Consider the following 22,446-nt stretch of genomic DNA (forward strand, 5'->3'; position numbering starts at 1 on the left):
AGTGAGGAATGGCGTTGTTGTTATTAATATTATAAAGAAAAATTGATCTGGGAATGTAGCGGAGTTGTTGGGAATCTTGTATGGAATAAGGGGAAAACGGAAGAATTTCTGAATTGATAATTGCCACAAAGGAACCTCAGGGTTATTGACAACTAAATCATAATATATTTGATAAAGTTTCCAGGATTTGATAAGAACCGCCTTTGGTGAAGTCTGCGATGCCTTTTGTGACAAAATTATTCTTGTCATTGCTAGAAAATGGGAATTCCATGGGCATCCCAGTTTCTCGTGGAAATATGATTCTGACTGAATTCCCTTTACTTGGCGCGTTTGTTGTTCCACACAAGAAGATAAGGCAAGAGAATTGTTTTGAAACGAATAATTTTTTAGTTGTTCGTGGTGGTTAGCGACCTCTGCATTTTACAAGTTTCTTCTGCTGTTGAATCTGATATTGAATGCATAATTGAGGTTGTTTTTGTCTTTGTTAATTAATTGAAAAATGAAACGCTCTGAGTAGGTTCAAACTGTATTTTTACCAATTTAACAATTTGTCTGTCGTATGTGTATGATTTACTGCATTCAGATATCAGATTTCTCTTCGAGTTTATTTTTTATTTTTCATCTGTTGAGCGACGAGCGACTAGATTACTTTGCGAATTCTGTAAAGTGGCTTACGCCATTTCGTTCAGTTTTTTCTCAAGATGTCTCTTTCCTTCCCGACATTGCTCAGATCTTCAGAAGAGACTTGCGAAGGATTGAGAAACTTTTATATCATGCAAGGATGGGAGCCGCAGCTTTCATCAGAAGTTGGGACATGTCTCTGATAAGGTGTAATATCTCTCTCTCTCTCTCTCTCTCTCTCTCTCTCTCTCTCTCTCTCTCTCTCTCTCTCTCTCTCTCTCTCATTAGCGTTATTTCCATATCATGCTTTAGGCAGATATCCAAGGACTTCAGACTCTCTCTCTCTCTCTCTCTCTCTCTCTCTCTCTCTCTCTCTCTCTCTCTCTCTCTCTCTCTCATTAGCGTTATTTCCATATCATGCTGTAGGCAAATATCTAAGGACTGGGCATCTCTTCTCTCTCTCTCTCTCTCTCTCTCTCTCTTTGAGCCTATTCTACTCTCTCTCTCTCTCTCTCTGCCTGAGGACGTTTTGCTTTTGAAGTGCGCCCCAGTGCCGTACATTACAGTTCATACGTGTGTGTAATTGTGTAGCCTTGAAAGCAACGTAACCATTTGTGCTTTTACATGTACTGTTCATCCGTGACTCGCGGCCATTCAAATGCAGTCTGTTTTTGTTTAACCAGGACTAATTATAGTTAAAATTTGTTTTGTAAGAAATTCTGGGTGAATTTTATTTATGCTGTTAGGGAAATTGGAATCATACTTGTCACTTAAAAAAATGATATTTTCCCTTTTAATTTACTCTTTAAATTATTTGCTTCGTAAATAGAATAAAAAGTGATTGATTATTATTTTAAAATTAAAAGCGTGGTTATAGTTATCTGATTATTTTCACTTTTTTGATAACATAAAGATAATAACAGAAGCAACAATCGAAGTCGTCAAGCACATGTTTAGCGCTTCGTATTATTTGATTTTTATATCTGTTGGGGAAAGTGCAGTTGTGTGTGGGTGTGTGTGTGTGTTTTTGGGTCAATATGCATCTCAGGAATTCGTCCTTGACCTGAGGTCGATTTGGATAGAATGTTAGATGACGAATCTATCTAGCAGTTCTTATACCTCGTAATTCAAAGAAAATTATTGTCATTTAGCATGAAGCCAGTTTTGTTGTTTTGGCCTTTTAGTCTTTTTTTTTTGGTAAAGTTTTGTTTTTCCGTTTTTGTTTCAGGAAATAATGCAGACTGAAAAGCGGTGATTTAAAGAAAAATTAGGATCCCCAGTTTTTACTTCACCTCACAAACAGGTAATTTTCCATAATTGAGTTTTTTTGTTTATTTGTATGCTACATTGTACTTTGAAGTTTTCCTTCATTTTATACATTATTTTTATTTATAATCCTGTCTATGTGTTAAACACGCTAGTTTTATTGATACACCTTTTCATTCGTTTTGATACTATATTTACAATTGTAATTCGTATTAAATGTTCTCATTTATATATCTAATCATTCGTTTTGTACTCTTAAATTTTACAAGTATCAATCTCTTCATCCCGTTTTACACTAGTTGTTAATGTAAATCTGTTCATTTCATTTTCCATAGAAATGTTCATATGCATGTATCGTATTCTTTCGTATAAACAACGGTTTTACAACTCACGACACCTGGTTACTCATATCATACGTTTAATTTTGTTTAAATCTACTTATTCGTATTACACATGTTTGTCTACATGCCTGAATTGTGTCGTGTTATACACCTTATTTATATTCGTATAACCATTCATCTCATACACGTGGTTTGCATGCATCTGTTTATTCATTCTACGCTGTACACGTGTTGCAAGTGTTTCTGTTTGTTTCTGTTTATTCTACGTAATATACGCTTTTATTTGTCCCTATTTTAATGCGCGTTACGGACGCAATTTGTGTATATCTGAGTATATACGTTTTGTCTTTTTATATACAGGTTTTTATGTACATGAATTCAATTTCGTTCATATTTTATATATTATATATATGTATATATGTATATATATAGTTTATATATATATATATATTTTATATATATATATATATATATATATATATATATATATATATATACATATCTATACACATATGCAATATATATATGTGTATATATATATATATATATATATATATATATATATATATATATATATATATATATATATATATATATATTACACACGCTCGTATTCGTTATATACAGCAAGTGTCGGGAGTTATTGGCACTTTTTGAATGGCTCCCTAAATTACTGACATTACTTATTTGTTTTGGGAATGGCATCACCAATTTTGCGTTATTATCGGAAACCTTTAAAACTCGTTATAGTTGTGTGTGCCTGCCGAAGGTCCAGGAAATTGACAGCAGTTGCAAGAGTATTGTAATATGCAGGGAGTGTTTTTTTTTTATTAGGTGGAAATGGAATGCTATCATTATCACATTTGTATGGCCAAAACGCCTATTGATTGAATCGATTGAAATGGCTCAAATATTTAAGTATAAATTATTTAGTCCATTTCTTTAAAAGTCATATGTATGCTGGTAAGTTATTTCTTGTAGAAAGTATATACTCCATTTCTCAGTAATTTTTATATATAAGTTGTTTCTTAAGAGTTATGTAGATAATGGAGGTACAATGAAAAAGTAATTTTTATATACAAGTCACATCCTAAAAAAGTCATCTAGATGATGAAAGTTAATTAAGAAAGTCATCTCTATATGTAAATGATTCCCTTAAGGACATAAATGTCAAAAAGGTACTGCTGGTTGAATAGGTACAATATGGCATGATGTTCGGTAATTAAGAAAAATGATTGAGGATATTGACGTAAAATTAATACTTTTATTATATTTCCTCAATTTTTGATTTTGACTACTGTTAGTACCATTAAAGCGGACATAGCACTAAATGAAAATTAGCGTCTGAGCTTCTGATTATCCATTGTAGTGCTAAATTCCTTCAGTAAAATTCCGTAATCATTTTACCACTTTCACTGTGCCAGGAACCTTTGGAGAGAGGTGACAAATTAACCTTGAAATAGAAAGGAGGGCAATTTCTTGGTCATAGTCAAACTCGCAGACAAGATGTGTGTGTATACACACATATATATATAATGTATATTTGTGTATATATGTATGTATGTATATATATATATATATATATATATATATATATATATATATATATATATATATATATATATATATATAGATAGAGAGAGAGAGAAGCCATGTTTTATTATCATTTTATTGCTTACATATAATGAAAGATCATTTTTTTTTCTTGGGTCAATTATTTTCTTGCAACTTTTTATTGTGTGGTAGGGTAGGTTATCCACGGGAAATGGCTAGAAGTAATTCCGCCTAATGATTTTACTTGTCATGTCTGTCGTTCAACATTTACCTGGTCCTTGGAATACAGCCGTGTAATTACCGTCATCGGAATGACTTCGGGAAATATTTATTGAAATCGACTATTTTTTATTCGTTTTCTCTTCAAGTCAAGCTCGTTCTAGAATAAGTCTTATATAAAAATAACGGTAGACTTACATTCAGAATAAGCATATAAATTCTCAGAGAGGTCCCAGGCACAAATAATGTGTGAGGCAGGTTAACACAAAAAATGAATTGGTTCATATGCGTCACCATAGTTTTGTCACAGTATGACAAAAAATGCCAGCATATGTAGAGAACCTTGACTGGGAGTCGATTACGTCTTTTTATCATATTACAGAAAATATCAAGTAAAACAAAATCCTGTAAAAAGTTGTGATCCAAAGTATTGCAACCGAATTGACTTTCGTTTAAAGTATTCCTTCAGTGAGCATTAATACGACCTTATTCTCATCAGCTTTAATCATCGGGGAAATTAAGGCAAACGCGACCCAATTTTATGGGAACGCAATATTGTAATGTATTTTATGAATGGAACATGTCTCGAAGCATTGAGGTCAAGACGTCATTATTACGAACCGCGGAAGAACGACTTGATCAAAATATCGAATTCCAATCCTGTCATGTGTCTGTCATGGAGAGAAAATTAATTACGTCCGTCGTGTAACTGTTCAGGTATTGTCTTATTAGTAGATATTACACAGAACTGACAGTGTTATGCAGAAAGTTGAAACGTAATCATCTGTAGTTTTTGGGAAAATTTAAAATTTTACAGTCAAGGTCAGCAAATGATCACAGTGGAGATGAATGTATTGGAAAATAAAATTGGACTTTATTTTGTAGCGAAATTGTTTAAAATCAGCCATGATATGTACAAGTGACCAGAATTTTCGATTGGAACGAAGTACCTCAACATACATTACTGGGTGTCCATTCAGTGACCAACTCCGCCAGCGGAAGTTGAGAATGAGTTGGTGAATTTTTAAAGCACTCAAACTCCATTTTTTGATGGCCTTCTGAAGCTTTCAGGTTTTGCGTTCGGAATGACGAAGAACTATGTCGTAGCTATAAAAACTGTGAGAATGACTTGTCATGTTTGTGTGGATACAAATCAATGATTTGTGTTGCCAAGTCAAGACTGGCTTTAACTAGACGTGAGTGGTCAATGAATGTGAAGGATGAATATATATATGTATGTATGATGTATATATATATGAGTATACATACATACATATATATATATATATATATATATATGTATATATATATATATATATATATATATATATATATATATATATATATATATATAATAATATATATATATATATAATGATGAATTTTTATACAAGCATGAAGCTACATATGTTTAATATCCAGTGCGCTCTACCTTTTTATATATAAGAAAGAAAGATATATATATATATATATATATATATATATATATATATACATATATATATATATATATATATCTATACATACACCGAAGGGGAATCATAATTGATAAGTGGTTCGTCATCTCACGGGCTCGAAACCGCTGACACAAGAACCAGCGACGTACAGTAACGCGCCTCAAACCCACTGGGCACAGTGTTTCAATACTTTCAATCAGAATCCATTTGATTTAACGGGAAGTCTAAAAAACCCAGTGGGCGGTTAAACCACATTCCTGTTTATTTTAACAAAGGTTTCGGTTTAAATACCTTAATCCCTGTTATTAGGCAAATCGGTTCATATTTTGTTTTGTAATAAAGTTTCCAGATCATGTTGTGATTGACAGCTAAATAATATGGATTACGCATCTCTCTCTCTCTCTCTCTCTCTCTCTCTCTCTCTCTCTCGAAAGATGTTAGCAATTGTTTGGCATATTCCTTGCACTCCTGACATAATTCTTTGAACTGATAAAACTACACGACTCATATTTTACACCAAACACCAGATGAATTATATGACCAAATTTAGAGATAATTCATAGCGTCATTGCAGAGGTTAAGTCTTTTCGTTGACGTCATGTTAACATGAAGTGAAATTCATGTCAGGAAAAATTGAATGGCCATTGTTATCTAATTTTTCCATGACCCTAATTCTATGATATCGACATATAAAGACACGTATACGGTTGTAGAGATCAGTTTTGATCAAATTGTCTTTCAGTCGAGTTGTTGGGAACACAATGGCGTCTTTTTTTTTTTTTTTTTTTTTTTTTTTTGTTAATTGTGGCAGGATTTCTCCGTGAAATGAAGGATATTTCATTGATAGCTGTAGTATTTCTCTCTTGCATTATCTACGTTTTATATTGATGGTTTTTATATCTGTTCTGATATGTATTTGGTATCCTAAATATTCTGCAAAATTTGGCATTTAATTTTTGTTAGCTGCTGTTGATTTTGTGCGGTGCGTAGCATTTATGTTGATTTGTCAATTTTTTTATTTTTAATGAAATTTTTAATTTTTCTCTTTACTAAATGAAGCATACCTTCCTTACTACTTATATTGAAATATCTGGCATGCCATTTATATAAATAAAGCTGAACCATTTCTTTAGGTACGTTTTTATATTACCTGAATGTGGCACTTCGATCAATAATTTTATTGGCGTCTGTGTTTTGCTGCTCACCCGTGTGTGAAATTACAGAATTTTTGTGCGTGGGATTCAGTCATGGGTTACTTAATCCACTCCTTTTGGGAACCAGTTTGGTCCCCTAATGTGAGTTTTTGCATTTTCTTTCCGATCACTCGGAAAGTAATCGATAGCTCATTTAATATGTTTGAAATTGATAAATATATTAATTCGTGTCTTTTAAAGTTCAGAATGGATGTATATATTTAATCAAATTTAAAGCAGTATTGGAAAAAAAATTTTTACATTATAAATTTCTTTTGTCTTTTGCAGAGAAGTTTAAATTATTTAAATTAAATTTCTTCGTTCAGATGGAATTGGTGTTTTAAATAGAACGTAATGTATTAGTAAGAACATCTAAGGCGACCTTTAGACTTAATTTATAAATAATTTTGATAACCTTTCTGCGTAGAGGTGACGTAATATTCCCTACAAATCGAATGGAGTCTGGAATAATTCGATTTTCCGGCTGGATTTTCAGCATATCAAACGCAGTCTTTACCAGATCCTCACTGACAGGCGAGATTGTGTTAATTTTTTCTTCCCTGTCGTGAGGCTGGCCCGATCCGATATTGAAACTCAGAGGACATTGGCCGTGGGGCGGGGGCAGGGAGTAGGCTTCAAGATACCTGACGCTGGATTCCTTTTCTTATATCTGTTTTTCGTAAGGGAAGACATGAAATTATTTTGGGCTGGTAATGCGATGACTGTTTTATGTAACTGAGCTAGAAAAGATGATGTAATTTGTTATTATATTATCCCCGTTTTACTGTAGGGAATTTGTAGATTTTTCTGAAATAATGTGAAGCGAAATAAGTCATGTTTGAGCTTTATGCGTCGAAATCGATTATTTTGAAGTAATTTGACTATACCATCTCCGTTTCACTGTAAAGAATCAAACCTAGATTATGCAAAATTAATTTCTGATATATTATCACCTTTGTGCTGTAGCGAATCAGACTAGACTATTTTGGAACTGCAAATTCTGGCACTGAAAACCATAAAGTGAAGGCTTGTATACGGAACTATGCGGAATATTAATGGCTGACTATTCATGAATTACGTAAGGATTGACGACGGGCCAATTGCTTAGATCTTCCCGGGAAGATATTGATTTGTGACAAATCTGTGATATTCAGTTGCTTAGATCTTCCTGGGAAGATATTGATTTATGACAAATCTGTGATATTCAGCCCTTTGCACTTGACTGCGCAAGCAGTGCAGGAAATGACATTTACGTCGATAATACTTTACCTGGAACTTGATCGGGAACGGGCTTTATCCGGACAACATGTAATGAATTGCTGGAAATGTCTCGCGTGAAAACTTTTTTTTTTTTTTTTTTTGTTTATTTAATCTTTTGGGTGATCACTTTGTGATCTCTTTGGACCCTTGTTTTGATTTTGACAGGGCTGTGGCGGCGCTTCAGATATTATTTATTAACTATCAGTATATTTTCTCTTAACTGTGATTTTTGGTTTTATGAGAAAATATTGTGCTCACTTTTGTCTGTCCGTCCGCACTTTTTCTGTCTATAGTCATAAAAACTATTGAGGCTAGAGATTTACAGAATTGGTATGATCGATCCATCTTCCAATCATCAAACATACTAAATTGCAGCCCTCGAGCCTCAGTAGTTTTTATTTCCATTTGAGGTTGTGCTTTAATCGTGCTTCTGGCAACGATTTGGGGATAGGCCACCACCGGAGGAAGGTGGGTTAAAGATTTCGTGGGCCGCCCTTTCATACGGCGGTATGCACTGAGACCACCCGAAAGATAGATCTATTTTCTTCGGTGGCCTTGATTGTATGCTAGTAGAGGCTGTACCAAACTCGATTGCGCCAAAGAAACTTTGGCATTTTTTACGTAAGCTTTTTTTCGCTCACAAAGCTGCAGTCGATTGCGAGGATGGTCGCTGCTCAAAATTATTTGAAGGTCAAATTCCACAACGAATTCGTAGACATTGTAAATAATAATGTAATTTATTATTTTATTATCTCCGTTTCATTGTAGGAGTAAATGCATTCTGATCGTTTGAAATCGATGATTAATGATGATATAATAATAATAATAATAATAATAATAATAATATCACTCATTGATGTCGCAATACCATGGAACACCATAGTAGAGGCGAAAGAAAGAGAAAAAATTGATAAGTATCAAGACCTGAAAATAGAAATAGGAAGAATATGGGATATACCAGTGGAAATTGTACCCATCATAGGAACACTAGACACGATCTAAACTCCCCTGAAAGGGAACTTGGAAAAACAAAGTTTCGAAGTAGCTCCAGGACTTTTGGAGAAGAGTGTGCTACTAGAAACAGCACACACAGCTAGAAAAAGTGTGATGGGGCCTCCTAAGAGTCAGATGCAACAGGAACTACACACTATAAATACCACCCAGTCTAATAGGATGACTTTGATTAAAAAAAAAAATATTATTCTTGACGATTGCATATTAGGAAATGCCACTAATGGTAACATTTCTTTAGGTATCTGCCGAGATCAAATCCAAATGACTTCAGGTATTAGGCTTTACATTGAATTTATATTAATTTCGTACCCAGATTTGCGTTTCGCACTTTGTATATAGAGTTTTAAATTGCAACGCCTGTTGAAAAAGGCCTTTTACGGGCTATTTTTAAACTTCATACATTTCGATTGAATTCCTATAATGATATGCACTCTCCACGAAAGTCGCGTATGAAAACTGATAAAAAAGTAATACTTTACCAGAAAGTTTTTCCATCGGGAACTTCACAGTAACTAATTACCATAGTGAAAGACTTTATTAAGATGGAATGAACCCTTTGAAGACCAGGAGACTACTTCATAATTAAGGAAGTTTTGGGGGAAGTTGGCGATTTTCTCTCTCTCTCTCTCTCTCTCTCTCTCTCTCTCTCTCTCTCTCTCTCTCTCCTCGTTGCTATGCAGTTAATGAGGCTGTGTCATTACCCAAGTTTTGTCAGAGGCCGGGATGAGAGATTATCTCCTGAGCATCCATGGGAAGAAGGAGGCTTTGCAGAAGTTTTGTAGATAAAGTGAGTCTTTTTTTTTTTTTGGGGCGTTCTTTCTCTGAAGATGGATGACCTCTCATGTCTGCATTACTGCAGGGCTTTTTTTTTATTTGTTCAAATTTACGAAAATTAGAGATGTACAGTGGTTGCAAATGACTTCCTATGCGGCATTGCCCGACTTTTTTTTTTTCAGGGCTGAAAATGTGGAAAAATGTATAAATTGGCCAGATAACGTGAAATAAGATTATGCTTAATGAAGCGCAATGGCAGTCAACGATGCATGTTTGTCAGCTGACTTTTGGCTGCAAAGTATTAATATTTTTTGCTACGGAGAAGTAATATTTTTGATGGCAACAAAACTCGGTTGCATTTACCGCTTCGTGGACCTGAAACATTATTCATTACGAACGTGATGCAAAAGTTACAGCGCCGGTAATTAAGAGAAAATTTATGTTTACGTCGTAATAGTTTGAAGTGTGATGGTTCAGAAACTTCGAGTGCTGTAGTGAAACTTTAATTCCCCTTGGGATGTAGCCCATTGATTTGGAATATAAAAAGACAGTATCATCCCTGCCAGATAATATTGTCCTTATGTTTTCACTGGGATATTATAGAATATAGATAGTCTTTGGAGTGTAGAAACCCTAACCGCCCTTATTATAATGATTTTGTTGTAAGTGTTTTGATCTTTTTATCTTTCACTCAAATGTCCATTCATACATATTTAATAAAAGTTACAGGCTAAGTATGTGGGTTTAAAAGGTTAATTTCAACGTCTATAAACAACCTTCGCTTCTTATAACCCCTATTTACTAGACATTTAACTTCCTGGTTACCTACACTGCCAGGTCATTCACCTCCATTATATATTTTAAATTGTGTTGCGCCATTATTTTAGCGAGCGAAGCCACGCTTTAACGTCTCATTTGCAGCAAGCGAACTGGGTCAATTCGAGACCTTTAGTGCTAAGTGCAGGATGTTGAAATAAATATTTAATTTAGACCTTTAACTAAGAGATGTGATAAAGTAGGCAGTGGTAAAGGACGATTAATTCATTTTTTGCTTTTTATTTATGGCTTTTAATATCTGCTGTTTTCTGATGATCACAAATTATCCCCTAGAACATTGTGAAGGCATTGCATTTTTATTGAATAATGTAACGTGGTGCGTTTCATAGTTTTAGTTGTTTTATTTCATTGTGTTTGCTTTGTTATTGTAGTTTATTCTTTGTCTCTGGTTTTCTTTACTGGCTACTTTCCCCATTTCAACCCTTGGGCTTGTAGTCTCCTGCTTCTCCAAGTAGGGTCAAAGCTTGGCTACATATAATAATTAGTAATTGCGAAATATGAAAATGACAGTAAAGTGAGGCGGCGTAAAAGAATGGTATGGAAACGGTAAATAATGAACCTTTATAATACATTTCGATTCATGTATAGTTAGACCCAACAGTCTCTACATATTAGTTAACTCATGTTATAAAAACGTTAATAAAACAGATATTTTCTACCGTATTAGAAAGTTTTCATTGTCCATGCGAGTGACAAAACCTATTTTTATTAATGACTGAGCATCCAGTTAAAAATAAAGATGATTTGCGCTCACTGAACATGAAAATTGATTTAAATTATTTAGAGAGATGTAGAACTAGGAGACGTGAGCTTTAATCCATGAGTCACACTGGTTTAAAGGTGGACTCTGGATCCTGTGAATAAATGCACTATAGGATCGTTAGTAACAGTATATTTTTGGAAAGCCTTCTGTCACCTCCAGGAAGCTCTTCCATCGGCCTTCGTTTGGTCGGTCTCATTTACTGGAAGGGTGTATCTAAACGATTTGCTTGGATAACTTGTTCTTCCGTATCGTAACTATTTTGGAATGACATATCTTCAAATTCTGCCTAATCACCTCGAGGTTTTCCAGTTCTTGTCATGTTAAGGGCATCTGACTGGATTTTACATCCATTTCCCAAAGTGTATTTTGCATCTTTTTATTCATTAAACTATTTGTGCATGCTCCTATGATTAGTTATGCTTGTGGTGGTCAATTTATGTTTTGTGGTTTTTACAGTTCTGCTGTATTTTCTGTATCTCGGTGTTCGTTTATTCTTTTTTTTTTTATCTTACCTAAGCTCAGTTAGGATGTGACCCTGTCTGCCTGGGGATATGTTCATTATTAAATCTGATGCTTTATTAAATTCTTCAATGCTGAAAGTATACATAAGACTAATTTGCGGTTTTGTTTTTACTGTACAGTTCGTACTATTTTCTCCTTTATGTGCGTGCTTTTTATTTTGCGAAACGTGGCATTTTAACGTGTTTCATGTGAATTTATTTCCCTTTTGAATAACTGAAAGGAATATGGGACATGGCGTATTTTCATAGGACGCTGGTCGAATATTCTCTCTCTCCTCTCTCTCTCTCTCTCTCTCTCTCTCTCTCTCTCTCTCTCTCTCTGATAAGTAAGTTTTATTACTATTTATAAGTTCTTTATTCAAGTAGCATTCATCAGTTCTAGTTGCTTGTGTGCTTTGAGGTCATCAGAATGTACTGCCACCTAAATGTAAGGAAATTTTGAATGTGTTACTTTTCTCTACATTATTCGTTTTTTTTTATTACAGAATAATTGGGATTAATATTTAAAAAGTTATAGTTTATTACTACTACTACTACTACTACTACTACTACTACTACTACTACTACTATCAAGTGCTGAGTCCCATTATCAGCTAGGTAGTTATTATTATTATTATTATTATTATTATTATTATTATTATTATTATTATTATTATTATTATTATTATTATACAGCAGTGAATGATAAAAGTGAATAAACACAAATATGCCTCAGTATCTTGGCGTCATCTGCTGCGACCGCTTGTGCCTGGACGATATGAAAGCCTCGGGTGCCTTGGAAGGCTTATCCTGTTTTGATTTCATTGTGCCTAGTGATGGGGGTAAAAGAATACACACGCAAACCTTTGCTCGCATGAAGGTCAATGCATCACTTCCTCCTGCTGCAGTCACATATCTCCCGACGAAGGAAGCGCTGAAAGTCGCTGACAAAGGACGACTTAGCGCGATTGTTCTTCTTTTCCTTTTGTGCAGTGGTTTGCCATTTTGGTTGCTTGTAGGGTGCGGTACATAGATGTTATTCAGCATGTACACGGGTATGGAACAAGTCAATAATCCCGTTTTATAATGCTATGAATGTCTTACAGCGGAATGCTTTACGCGTGTGGTTCAAATTACAAAGTACAAAGTGAAAGGAATAGTAACATTGTTAACGCTATAATCCTAGGTACTCTTCCTGCATTGAGGAAAATCGAATTATGAATAATGTTTGATGTTCTTAACATACGTTGGGAATATTTTTTAGAGCATGTATGATGTGGCTCACTTTCTATTTGACAAAAACGTATTATTATTATTATTATTATTATTATTATTATTATTATTATTATTATTATTATTATTATTATTATTATTATTAAAATATTTGCTGAAAAACAATGCTAAGTAAATTTGAACCACCTCGAACAGGTTACATTGAACGTATAACAGTAACGTTAATATGCTGATTAACTTGTCGAATACGATTGTGATTGCTTGAGGCATTAAGATTTTCACGATTTGTATGTTAAAGAAGTGACGGGCGAAGGGTACAAGTTTGTTTTCTTTTATTAAGTGCGGGGCACGAAGTTAAATCAACGACTCAAAGTTTTGAAGTACGGTTTAGTCGCTCAAATGTTAGCAGTCTAAAAAAAAAAAAAAAAAAAAAATGAGCGAGATTTCTGTACAGTCGCTACAGCGTATAATCAAGGCCACCGAAAATAGATATATCTTTTGGTGGTCTCGGTATAATGCTGCATGAGCCGCGGCCCATGAAACTTTAACCACTGCCCGGTGGTGGCCTATCCTATATCATTGCGAGAAGAACGATTATGGCTAACTTTAACCTTAAATAAAATAAAAAAAACTAAGTCTAGAAGGCTGCAATTTGGTATGTTTGATGATTGGAGGGTGCATGATCAACATACCAATTTGCAGCACTCTAGCCTCAGTAGTTTTAAAGATCTGAGGGCGGACAGAAAAAGTGCCGACAGAAAGAAGTGCGAACGGACAGACAAAGCCGGCACAATAGTTTTCTTTTACAGAATACTAAAAAGGAAAAGGGTGTTGCTTGCTCGTTATTGAATTTGGTCATTGACCATCTCCACCATCATTATAGTCATCTTGTTCATTATCACTATCATTTTGATTGCGTACGACTCGATTTTGTCTATGTTGTTCCTGCAAACATTGGACGTAATGTCATTGATTTCCGTTAGTCGCTCATTCTTTGGATATTTCACTCCAGGTCGTTGGTGTTGGTCGATTTCTTGACGTCATTCCAGTGAATTATTTCTTAGGCTTTTGAATTCATTCCATCCAACTCTCTCTCTCTCTCTCTCTCTCTCTCTCTCTCTCTCTCAAGTTATTCGAAAGTTGGCAAAGAATAATTGCAGCCGTATATTACCTGGCAACGAAAAACGGAATTGCTGTGTAAAGAAAGATTGTAGGAGAGTAATAAAACTGAAAATGAGAGAGAGAGAGAGAGAGAGAGAGAGAGAGAGAGAGAGAGAGAGAGAGAGAGAGAGCTACGCAGGCGGCCACAAATTGGAGGAGCGTGCCCGTGGCATAGGGCATGTTTGCCGCATTATGCAGGTTGCATCCACGGCCTTACAACGTTAGTGTCATTAGCCATGATTACGTCATAGGGTGGCACTGCAGTCCCGCTCTTTCCTGGTATTGTATAGAGAGGGATCTCAAGGTCGGGTTGCTTGCGAGAAGGTCGAACCGGTAGAATGGTGGCTGAGTGTGCTTGTGTTTTTGTGTGCGTGTTTTTTTTTTTTTTTTGCTGTTTGTTATCTGCTGGTGACGTTTTCAGTATTTATCATTGTAAGTCTCTCTCTCTCTCTCTCTCTCTCTCTCTCTCTCTCTCTCTCTCTCTCTCTCTCTCTCTCTATATATATATATATATATATATATATATATATATATATATATATATATATATATATATATATAAATAAATTTATTTATATTTATATTACTTATTTATGAATGAAAAGTTTTTTTCAACTCTAACGGGTAAAGGTGTATTTGGAAACGTCCATGAATCGTATTTTAAGTCGATTTCATAGTTTGCAGTTGTACTTTCATCAGATGTCTATTGTGCCTTGTCTTACAAGTCGAATCCAGGTAGCTTCTCCTGCGCATTGCCCTCATCCAGGTTTCCCTTGGCCCCTCGCGTCCCCGTTGTTTTTGTAGTATCCTGCTTGGTAATCCTACTCCCAGTACCACTCCCTCTCAACATGAGTCTCACCAGTCTCCACCTTAATAAATAGTACATTCCACATTTTCTCAGTTTCAACAGATGAACGCTCGGTTTTAGTACCACCGAGGAACACTTAAACCGAATGAAAGAAGTATTTCACAGATTAAAGCGAATGTTTTATTTATAAATACAACGTACAAGAAGTTTTACTATGTCCGTCACATAGTGAACAACGCGTGTGTTCCTCGCTTCATACTGAATTTATTATCTTCGCCTTTTTAGCTGTCTCGTTTATTTGCTTTTCTTAGGCTGGTTGAAATAACAGTATTCAGATAGACACGAAGGCTGCTTATGTTACGAACTAACTTCGTGGAATCCGCCCGAAGCCTTTTAAGTTTCATCTTCGGGATTCATCTTTTTATAGCAGATGCATTTTTATAATTAGGCAGGTTTCTTAGAAATTTAATACGGCTCTGTATATAACGTATGGAGCTCTTTGTGAAGAGGGGTTAAGGAATTTTCTTGGAATTTTAATATTTGTCCTATTATGAAGTAAACAAGTAATTTACGTGAGTGAAGAAAGGTTGGAGACATCTCTGTGGTTGAATGTTAAAAATGTCCTCATCACGATACGTATGAAAAACGCATAAATATGCGTTTTTATACGTAAGGTGATCCGTTTGTTGGTTATTATTATTATTATTATTATTATTATTATTATTATTATTTATTATTATTAAATACTGTAGGGCGGTGTGACCACTTGCGTATTCAAGTTAAGCGTTCATGCTTTGTATACTTAAAAAGAGATGCATATTCTTTAGAAAGGGGTTAGCGTGCTGGAAAAGAGGGCGACTGTACCGAGTCTTAAACCTGTTTTCAATAATTTTTAAAAAATTGAATGAAACATCTTTCGTATCATTTTCATTCTCCACTGACATCTCACTGGTTTGTTCATTGTCTTTACTCTATTCTCTCCACATTTACGAACCGTCTGAACTCGATCTGGTTATTTGTTTGTCCTTATTTTATCTTCATCTCGCTACTTCGTTATCCATCTTACTCAGATGTACGCCATAGGCACGTCATTTAAGCTTCTGTCCTGCAATACGCATGTAGCTCATTCACTACATTCCCATAAATGACTCGTTCGTGAGAATGAAGTTAATTATAAACAACAACAACAACAACAACAATAATAATAATAATAATAATAATAATAATAATAATAATAATAATAATAATAATAATAATAAATATCTCTGTTCATCATACATCTCACATTCTGCTTCCTTTTATCTCTAATTTTAAAATTGTTGAAAACCCTCCTTCGCTTTTATTCCTTCGTTTACTAATGAATTTCTCCCTTACTCTGACATTACATAAAGTTTACCCCCAAATGCTTTTTTTCATTTACCCGTTTCCTCTCAGCCATTCGAGGGATACGAACTGACACCTGATCTCTGACCTTTCTGTCAGTTAAATGCATTCAGTCTATCGATGTTAAAAATGCCATGCAGCTGTCTCATGAATTTATGTCAGTCATTAAACATAAAGTAGTTTATACCAATCGACAGGCAGCCCTGTTTGATTTATTGATATCAGTCATTCGGCTAACAGCTCCACTTCCCCCCATCGTTAGTTGAACTTACTGTCAGCTTTCCATGGTGTTCAGTTTCACTTATTGCTTCATTCATAAACGTGTTGAAAAAAAAGGAGTATAATATGATCCCAAAATATTTATACCATAACAGTGCTGTTCTTTGCCGCTACATGCCCTTGCAAGCAAGCCACACTTTTATGATGAAAACTTAAAATTTTATTCATGGATTGACTCTACACTGAATATATATATATATATATATATATATATATATATATATATATATATATATATATATATATATGAAGGCTCCAGTTATTTCATAAGTGTTCTATACAAAAACAAAACAGTATGTAGCCTATGTATGTATGTATACGTAAAACTTGCAGTAATAAATATGTGTATGTATGTATATATATATATAAACATATATATATATATATATGTATATATATATATATATATATTGTGTGTATGTATATTTATACATATGTATATAATGTATGTATATATATAAATAAATAAATATATATATATATATATATATATATATATATATATATATATATATATATATATATAATAAACACTTTTACCACGTATATACTGCTGCAAATTTACTTACACACGTACACGTATATACAGCTTTTATATAAGAACAGTTGTGAAAAAACTATAGCCTCCATGTCCATGTTGTAGCCCAAAAAGCTAGGACGCGAGTAATGTACAACAAGTGTTCCAAGAAGATGAATAATTCAAGGGTTTTTTTCAAGGTTAACTTGACAGCGACAGCAAATGTATGTGTAGGAACTGTTATTTATCCGTCTCCCGAAATTGTGTATTCCAAGGCTTCCCGTCTGCGTCCTCACTGTTTTGATGCTTTCCCAATTTCTTTTCCAGTTTCCTCCTCTGTCATTTTCTCCTCGACATCTCAAAACAAACATGTTTTTCATGTTGGCCAAATCATCTGATATGCTCCCTAAGAACTCGCGTCTTTTTCGACGCATAAAAATGTAAACAGGAGATTAGGCTTCGTACCAGCAGTGTGACGGTGATGATTCCTTTTGCCTTACCAGGCTGTGATGGTTCTCTTTCCAAACATATCCGCGAGAACAGTTCAGAGAGAGAGAGAGAGAGAGAGAGAGAGAGAGAGAGAGAGAGAGAGAGAGAGAGAGAGAGAGAGAGAGAGAGAGAGAGAGCGATTTCAAGCCCTGAAGATGTATTAGTAATTAACCGCATTCGTAAAGCTGATTGAGGAAAATTTCGTTGCAGTATTGGGAATTCTGATACACGTAAGATTTTTCAGTGGTGTTTCTTAATGAAATATGGAAGTATAGTCTAGATTTGTTCCACGTTCCCTCTTTATAACCTGGAAATTTTATCATGGTATACTGATATTGAAATATGGCGTCGAATATCCGTAGAGTTGAAAACTTGGTGAGCTCCTGTATCGTTTTCATCACTGCTGTAAGGCGTAATAACATCAGTTCTCTTCTTTCTTCTTTCTTCCTAACTCATACCGCATTACCTTGAACCAAGTGTTTTGAAGATTTGTTCACTTTGGAAACATAACTTTCCTTGAAGCTTCACTTGCAGTCTTGACATAATATTGATCGTTGGCATTGGCTCTTTGCTACACTTTGTTCCTGCGAAATTATACAGGATTGCTATTATAGGCTGAAGGAGTTTGAGACTTATGTGATCGACATTTTCATGATAAAAGATACGGTTAGATAGACAGATAGAAATATAATGACATATAGATAAATAGATAGATTGAGTTTGCCAGTCAAGCGCTGTATTTGAAAGGTTTGGTTTTATATTATTAACGTGGGAGAGAGAGAGAGAGAGAGAGAGAGAGAGAGAGAGAGAGAGAGAGAGAGAGAGAGAGAGAGAGAGAAAGAGATATTGACGTATTCTGGGTTGTCTTTAAATATTAACATTTCGTGTGATATATTAATATTTTATGCTGCAGTTGGCATCCAAAGCCCCGGTGTGTGTGAACCCTGGTGGGATTGTATATAGGGAATTATTTCTACGATTTTGTAGTTTATTTTTACAGCATGCTATCATGTTAGAACTTTTGATTGACGTCTGTGAATGTTCAGTATTAATATAGCATAGTACTAATAGATCAAATTTTGCTAAAACATTTTTTTATTGTTCAAAAACTGTTGCCCCAGTTAATATTAATCCATTGGTAAAAAGTGATTTCATCAACTTATACTATTCTTCCTTTTTTTCAGTAATGGCTGGCGGGTAGAACCACTTAAAACCCTCTTCAACTTCCACCCGACCCATCCCTTAATTACCTCTGTTAGGCCTGCTCCGGAAATTCCTCTTGACCTTTGGTTTAACCCCAAGGCCCATCACGACGTCATCTATGGCATCGTCTAGGACAGGCTCTTCGGTGAGTTCGGTTTTTCTTCTGTTTCTTTTAATTTTTTTTTTATATATTGAAATTTATTAGATCTTCGTGAGATGACAAATTCCTTCTGCGGTCGTTGCAAATTGAAGACCCCGTTTCTTTTTTTTTTTTTTTAAATCATATTTCACTTCTTACCTGACCAGGAGCCCTGCGACGCCTATCATCGATCTGGCCTTTATAGCCATTATGAAACCAAGGACGACCTGAGTGCAAGAATGAGCGGATGCCCCGGTGCCAGCGGTGGCACCGCCCCCATCCCTGGCACTACTTCAGCCGCCAAGCCCACAACCAGGAACAACTCCACCTGCAGCACCAGCAGCAGAACCCGCCACAGCAGCAATAACAGCATGAGGGGCTGCCCCGCCATGACTCGGAACAACAGCACGGCCAGCAACAGCAGTAACCACAGCTTGAGCGGAGCGGCAGCTGCAATTGCACTCGGAGGAGCCGGTGGTCGCGTTGGCACTGCCACCAGCGCGGCAGGTGGCAGTGCTGCCATAGGCCTGCTGGTCGAAGGGAACACCGTGGGCGAACTGGAAGAGACCAGCGGCCTGGAAGTCGAGCCCTCCTTGATGGAGACTTCCACTGCCACCACTTCCACGGTGGATTCCACGGCCGAGCTCGTCCACGGGTGAGTAGTACCCCTTGGTTGACGTTTTTGTTCTATTATTATTATTATTATTATTATTATTATTATTATTATTATTATTATTATTATTAAAGCTTCTAGAGAATATGGTGTACATTAGGAAGAAGTAAGAGGAGGTAAAAGGGAACACAAAAAGAAGAGATCCCACTTATTAAAAATGAAAAAAAAAAAAATAAATTGACTTCAGTGCTTTATACTTTGAATTCCACACTTTAATCTGTCTTCTTTTCTTAAGCCTTATAAACCTTTCCGACTCCTTGATGAAAGAATCCATTATTTTCTCTCCATGTAATGATAAAAAATAATACTTATAATGAATTAGTCTGAGAGAAGTGTACCGTTTTAAATCTCCAGTTTGACCTTAAACATTTGTAAGAAGTTTAAAATTATTTATATGAGTTTGTGTCCTATAAATTGCGATTAAATAAAGCACATTTTTCATAAGTGATACTTCCAGTTTCTATTTTGGAATTACATCTTATATCGGCTAAGAAGTAATAAGGATTTCGTTTTCTTTAGTGTGGCTGGCTGCGGTCAATGAAGGTGGGTTAACCCCGTAGACTTGTGTACGACATGCTAGAAATGAAATTATTGCCGTAAGCAGTATTGCCCTTTAATATTCTTTAATTCACAGCTACAGAATAATGGTTCTTCGAATATATTATATCAATGCGTAGTTATAATCCCTGTGCATTTTCAAATAACTTTATTCTGAAAATGTCGTGCTTCTTCCTTCGTCCTAATTAGATAATATTATAGCTTATTGTGGACAAGATAGTCTCGTATTAGTATCTAGTGGATATTAGGCTTTGTTCTCAAAGTGGAAACTTCGTAATGCTGTTGAAAATCATAGAAAAATCCATTTTATAATGAAAAAGGTGATCATTAGTTTATCACTGTATTGTATAAAGTATAAAGAACGCTTTATGTACGTTTTCTTGAATCCCATTGTGGTTCTGTTGTCCTAAATCGTGAATGAATTACGTATGAGTCGAGAGTGGTGGGTCGTAACCTGGAGGAGAAGAGCATGGGGCCAACAGCCTCATCCAGAAAGGCTTGTATATGTATATATTGTGTGTGTGTGTGTGTAATTGTAATAGCCACATTGCCCTCCTAACTTATGGAATTCCTCGTGCTTTTTTGGATACGTTTGTCACTGCATAGCCTTGTATCCAAGTGCAAGAAATTTGAAGCAGTTATAATGTCCGGTAGCGGGAAACGAACCCTCGTCCCATAATCACAACGAGGTCACGTTGCCGGCCTGACCACCACGAGAAGGATAAAAAGTGTATTGCCTCTCGTACATACATACGAGTATACCTGTCGAATTCAGATATTTTTTTATCAGAGCAGGAGTAGACCCACCCTCACCATCGTAGCCAAGTGGGTAATCGTTTTTATTGCTTTTATACTGAAATATACTTTTTATGTAGAATCTACTGGTCACTTTTTACCAGATACATATGTAAGTGTAATAGCCACAATGCCCTCGTAACTTCTCGAATTCTTCGCTCTTCTTTGGATACGCTTGAAAAAATCAGAATGAACAAAATTTTGGTAAGAATTCAATTTTTACTTGAGTTTTCCGTCATGTCTTTGCCAACGTCCCATGACGTCCGACGCCAGAGAACCAGAAATCAATCAGTCTATCTTTTCCATCCGTTGCTGCCTTGATAAGGACGTTGCATAAACCCTTCTTCGCCGCCAATTATCGGTGGGAAGGTGCTTTCGCAGAATCTGCCCTTTCCCCTCGAATTTCTCCAAACGTATTATGTTGATTAAGTTTCAGAGTGCTGTTGCAGAGGTGCAACTCAATCGGGCTAATTGTGGCTCTAATTACATTCTCTTCGTTGATGTGTTCGGTAATCCGTGTTTGTCTTTAGCATTATTACAGGCAGCGAGGATATAAATACCCTCTGCGTGGGCGCTGAAGGGTGTGGAAGATTATTTCAGAGGAAGCTCGCGGTATTCCGTGTTGAATGAGTTTGTATGCTGATTTTTTGTGTTGTAAATGGGTATTTGTATGTATGTATTACTGTCCGGACCTTAACATTTTGATACACATGTTATGTGTATATAATATATATATATATATATATATATATATATATATATATATATATATATATATATATATATTATAATTTATATTTTGTCAATATTTGACACAATTTTATTTTCTCAGTATACTTCTTGATGTCAAGTGCACTTTTCCTTAGCAATACCTTGAACCCAAAAAAAAGACTTACAGTACAAATAATTTATTCACCTGACCTGCATTTGGATTATATATAAATAAATATATATATATTCGATATATATTTTGGATTATATATAAATATAATAAATATATATATATATATATATTTATATATAAATATATTATATATATTTATATATATATATATATATATATATGTATTTATATATAAATATATATATATATATTTATATATAAATATATATATATATATATATATATGTATATATATATATATATATATATATATATATATATATATATATATATATATATATATATATATATATATAAATATAAATAATATTATATTCATTCATTGATGCATACCCATGGACTTACACAGGCATTCCAGAAAAATGTAACTTTTTTCGTCATATGCTGGTATCTTGTACAAGATTGTTACTCTGGAAATTTAATTTTGAGTGGATTCAGTCATTGTCCTAAGATCGGGACAATAAAGTTCTCTCTCTCTCTCTCTCTCTCTCTCTCTCTCTCTCTC

The 22,446-nt window shown here is 34.8% G+C and overlaps 1 protein-coding gene across 3 annotated transcripts in view; it reads left to right on the forward strand.

The window, feature by feature from the left end:
* The window catches only part of Oatp30B (Organic anion transporting polypeptide 30B), a 314,617-nt gene that overhangs the window by 221,996 nt on the left and 70,175 nt on the right, over positions 1 to 22,446 (forward strand). For 2 of the 3 annotated variants that reach the window (XM_067096781.1, XM_067096783.1), the window contains 3 exons: positions 1,850 to 1,924; positions 18,854 to 19,017; positions 19,179 to 19,666. In XM_067096781.1, coding sequence (XP_066952882.1) covers positions 18,991 to 19,017; positions 19,179 to 19,666 — 515 coding nt within the window. In that variant the 5' untranslated portion in view covers positions 1,850 to 1,924; positions 18,854 to 18,990. The remainder of the gene's footprint in view (positions 1 to 1,849; positions 1,925 to 18,853; positions 19,018 to 19,178; positions 19,667 to 22,446) is intronic. The other variant, XM_067096784.1, reaches the window with a different exon arrangement.

This window comes from Macrobrachium rosenbergii, chromosome 53 (assembly GCF_040412425.1).
Source record: "Macrobrachium rosenbergii isolate ZJJX-2024 chromosome 53, ASM4041242v1, whole genome shotgun sequence".
Taxonomy (NCBI): domain Eukaryota; kingdom Metazoa; phylum Arthropoda; class Malacostraca; order Decapoda; family Palaemonidae; genus Macrobrachium; species Macrobrachium rosenbergii.